General features: G+C 36.8%; 2 protein-coding genes across 7 annotated transcripts in view; one reads left to right on the top strand and one right to left on the bottom strand.

Annotated features, from left to right (window-relative positions):
- The window catches only part of irf3 (interferon regulatory factor 3), a 7,133-nt gene extending 5,007 nt beyond the window's left edge, over positions 1 to 2,126 (top strand). The window contains exons 9-11 of the mRNA XM_024284885.2: positions 1,024 to 1,313; positions 1,378 to 1,496; positions 1,710 to 2,126. Of these exons, the coding sequence (XP_024140653.1) occupies positions 1,024 to 1,313; positions 1,378 to 1,496; positions 1,710 to 1,823 (523 nt within the window). The 3' untranslated portion in view covers positions 1,824 to 2,126. The remainder of the gene's footprint in view (positions 1 to 1,023; positions 1,314 to 1,377; positions 1,497 to 1,709) is intronic.
- Positions 2,127 to 2,484: 358 nt separating this feature from the next.
- LOC112154158 (synembryn-A) overlaps positions 2,485 to 4,457 on the bottom strand; it is a 16,428-nt gene continuing 14,455 nt past the window's right edge. For all 6 annotated transcript variants that reach the window (XM_036217141.1, XM_036217142.1, XM_024284879.2 and 3 more), the window contains 3 exons: positions 3,210 to 3,354; positions 2,861 to 3,140; positions 2,485 to 2,755 (listed from right to left, as the gene is read on the bottom strand). In XM_036217141.1, coding sequence (XP_036073034.1) covers positions 2,614 to 2,755; positions 2,861 to 3,140; positions 3,210 to 3,354 — 567 coding nt within the window. In that variant the 3' untranslated portion in view covers positions 2,485 to 2,613. The remainder of the gene's footprint in view (positions 2,756 to 2,860; positions 3,141 to 3,209; positions 3,355 to 4,457) is intronic.

Below are 4,457 nucleotides of genomic sequence, written 5' to 3'. Positions count from 1 at the left end.
GCTATTAGATTTAATGATTTCAGCTATCAGTTTCAGGGTCTCAGCTATTAGATTCAGCATTTTCAGCTATTAGATTCAAGGATTTCAGCTATCAGCTTCAGCGTTTTCAGCTATTAGATTCAGCGTTTTCAGCTATTAGACTCAGTGATTTTAGCATTTTCAGCTATTAGATTCAAGGATTTCAGCTATCAGCTTCAGCGTTTTCAGCTATTAGATTCAGCGTTTTCAGCTATTAAACTCAGTGATTTTAGCATTTTCAGCTATTAGATTCAAGGATTTCAGCTACTAGATTCAGCGTTTGCAGCTATCATCTTCAGCGTTTTCAGCTATTAGATTCAGTGATTTCAGCTATCAGCTTCAGCGTTTTTAGCTATTAGATTCAGCGTTTGCCGCTATCATCTTCAGCGTATTCAGCTATTAGATTCAGTGATTTCATCTTCAGCGTTTTAAGCTATTAGATTCAGTAATTTCAGCTATCAGATTCAGCGTTTTTAGCTATCAATTTCAGCGTTTGCAGCTATCATCTTCAGCGTTTTCAGCTATTAGATTCAGTGATTTCAGCTATCAGCTTCAGCGTTTTTAGCTATCAATTTCAGCATCTTCAGCTATCAGCACTCTTCAGGAGCCAAATTCAGCTTGCAGCATTCACACTAGCATTATCGTAGGTGATGCTATATGTAGTTCATAATTATTTTTAGAAGTTACGGTTTTAAAGTTTTAAAAATGTAGTTTTAGTGTTTTCAGTAAATATAATCCAGTTTTCCTGTTCGGCCTGCGACCTAAGGTGTGTTTTGGATTTTAGTTTAACACCCCTGATATAGGCCCTTTAATAAAACCTATTTCTATTGTTCTTTTATCCAGTTGAAAGTTGTTCCCACACAGTTTGCGTTTAAAAAGTGATTTTACTCTGAGAGAATTTACCAGCCTCACTGGGGTTTTTCTCACAAACAAAATCTGTTTGTTTTTCTGTTTTCCTATTGATTTAATAATGAAGGAACATTTTTTTTTCTCTCTCAACGTCAGGCCTGATCTCTTTGATTCAGCTTTGGATAGTCAGACCGGTCTCAGCATGGTCTCTCTGCCAATACCTGGAGATATGCTGGATAAAACTCAAGCTAAACTCACCCAAAGGATTCTGGACACTCTTGGCGAAGGCCTGGAAGTGGGCGTGTCCGGTAACTTAGTCTATGGCCGCCGACGGGGTGACACCAAAGTCTTTTGGAGCTTTTCCAAATTCGACAGCAGCAGAATACCCCAAGAGGTGTCCAAGCTGAATCCTGATGCTCTTTTTCTCTGGAAGAACTTTATTCAAGGTGAGTTAAAGATGAAAAGGTGTCATGTATGTGGAAGTCTGTGTCTAATAATCGGATCTTGTAGGAATAATAGACTTCAGTTATGGGGGGGACTGCCCCCCGTGCTCCTTGTTCTTCTGTCTGGGGGAGAAGTGGCCAGACCCAGAAAACAGACCGTGGATGAAGAAACTAATCACAATTGAGGTGACATCACTTTGGAGCTGCACATTTCATTTCAAAATTAACTTTACTTTCATTTAATACATATAAACAGTAGAATTAGGTAATGGAAAGTCATTTAGTTGCTTATCAAAAACAAATTCTAAACTTTACCACCTGCTAAATGTCTCAGATTTGATCTATTTTCATCACTTTTGGTTCTTATTTAATTTGTTTGGTTTTTTTTTTGTGTCTCAGGTGGTCTTGACTTCACCGGAAATAATAAAAAACATAGCAGTTGAAGGCGGCGCCTCCTCCCTGCGGTCAGTAGAACTGCAGGAGTCTCTGGGGGAGATGATGGAACTGTGTTGACCCACTGTGCCTGCAGCAAGACCCCGTCTTCACTTTAAAAAAATCTTTTTCATCCTTACTCCACATCTATATGAATTATATAAAAATAAAACTGTAACTGTAATTCTGCTGTATTATCAGGTACTTAACAATTTCTGCAATTTTTAGCTTTTTTTAATATATGTTTTGAATAATTGTTCATGTTTTTAATGTTCTAAATACTTTTTTTGATATTGAATTGAAGCTGTCTCAAGAAATGTAGTCGATCAAGTCTTAAATCTGTTTAGGATCCTTGCACTACAGATTAAAGGATTCATGAAATCAGAAGTTGTGAGTTTGTTGCACACATTTTGCTTTAAAACCTGGATGTAATTTGAATTTAAAACTTTTGATTAAAGGAGATAAATGCTTAGAACTCAAACGTCAAGTCTCAGTCAGATCCTGTTTAAAGTGACAGATGCAGATGCTAGAACATCTGGAATCAGCCACTGCAGCACAGACGCAGCAGGTTTAAAAATATACTGGAGGCTCTGCAGATATTATGAATGGATGTAACTCATAATGTAAAAAAACGACAAAATATTTCCAGACATGAAATCTTTATTGATAAACACAGTGTAATTAACACAAAATTAATTATTTATTAGCAACTACATTATAATAAATTCAATATGAAAGCTGCTTGAATATCTGGACTTTTTATTGCCATAAAGTCTGGAAGATGTGTTTTTTTAGGGTTCAAAGAGTACTACAAGATTGTACACAGTTATGTACTGATAACTACTGGGATATAAACTGGATAAAGTGAATTTCAATCCATTTGTTCTTCATCTGCCCCCTCGTCCGTCTCTGTTTCAGTCTTTGCATCCTCAGTCATCGGATTGTCTCCCAGTCCTTGCAAAGGGACAAGCTTCCCCTCTTCGTCCACTCCCATTGGCTGGATGATGTTATCTCTGAAAAAGATAAAAACATCCTAAAAAAACTGCAGCATTATAAATGACTTCCATTTTGTTGTTTTCATGCAGGTTTATCTTGATTATCACATTTAATTTGCTGACCTGGACAGCTTGCTGAAAAGTGTGATCAGCCTCTTGGCCTCCTCCTCCTTCTCCTCCTCCGTCATCCCCTCCATGGGGTCCGGCTGCTGTACCTCCATGCGTCCCGTCACCGGGTTGATGCGGTCCCTGACCTGCCGGTACTCCTCTGTGTCGGAGTCGGAGTCGCTGGAGTACTGAGCGCTGCTGCTGTAGCTCCTGACCCCCTGACCCCCCAGCAGGCCTCTGGTGGCCAGCAGGCCGGCTGCGTTACCGTAGCCTGTGTACTTGACGAAACGCCTCACTGTGGAAACAAAAAGTGATTTCAAATTGACGTAAAATAAATAAATAAATCCGTTAGAGGAGAGGTTACCATTTTCCTTGCAGAGGACAAAGATGAGGTCGGCGGCGCAGTGTTTCAGGTCCGTGTCCAGGTGAGTCATGAGGCGAATGAGACGACTCTTCACGGTGTTGCCCTCCTCTGGTTTGTGGGATACGTCTCTCAGAGGAGGCAGGATCTAACAAGCAGGAAACAATTCAAGTTGTACTGCAAAATGAATAGGAGTGAGTAAAGGTGTCTTTACTGCCACACACGTACAACTATCATCTCAAAACTAAAATATTTAGATCAGGAAAACATATTTCTCAGTTGTCTTATGGGTTAGAAAATTACCCACAATGCATCAAAATAAAGCAGCATAACTGATTATTAAATCAACAATATATTGTGCTTTGAGAACTTACTTATAAGTTAAACTCAATTTTTTTATCATATTTTTTGCTACACAATACAAAAAAAAACAATCACAGTTTAACTTTATTTTTAACTTATTTTAACCCAAAATAACCGTAACTTAGTTCTCTATCACACAATAAAGGTTTATTATGGCTATTACATAAATTTGAGGTAAATTCTTCTGATTAAATTACATGGAAACGAAAAAAACAGTTGACAATCTGGAAAAACTTGGTCAACTGTTTCCTCTTTTACATTAAGGTACAGAACATTGTGAAAAAAATGTCAGTAATTTACAGAAAAACAAAATTATGACGGTTAAAAACTGTAATGACTGGCGAAAAAACAGGGTTTATTTTCACTGAATTACAATAAGTTTACAGTGAAAAGTTCCACAGTGTAGCTTTGTTATTACGGTAAAATCCTGGGAATCTCCGTAAAAATGAATGTATGTCTTAGTTTTGTGGACTGGCATTGTAATTTTTATGGGATAAATTGAATGCTCCTTTTGTAAAATGATGATATCATTTTTAACAAAAAACTAATAGGATATGACAATAGCAATAATTTTGACTGTAATATGATAAAACATACCACTGTATATTTTACGGTAAATTTCCGTCAACTTCAGCTGCTAGTTTTCTACCATAAAAATTAATGTAATCTGCTAATTTTACAGTGTTACACTGTATTATTTTAAGGGTACATATATTGCTTTTTACAGTTAAAATTAGGAATATTACCCATAAAGAACTGTAATAAAAGAGCAAGATTTTTCACTGTAATATTGTTTAAAGTAACATCTTATTTTTTAACAGTGAATTTCTGGTAACCACAGCTACCAATTTTTAACCGCAAAATTTACATTTTTTTTTTTTTTTTACA

The sequence above is a fragment of the Oryzias melastigma genome, linkage group LG19 (assembly GCF_002922805.2).
Source record: "Oryzias melastigma strain HK-1 linkage group LG19, ASM292280v2, whole genome shotgun sequence".
NCBI classification, from domain to species: Eukaryota; Metazoa; Chordata; class Actinopteri; order Beloniformes; family Adrianichthyidae; genus Oryzias; species Oryzias melastigma.
Note: the sequence above shows the minus strand (reverse complement) of the source record. Positions and strands in the feature narration are given on the sequence as shown.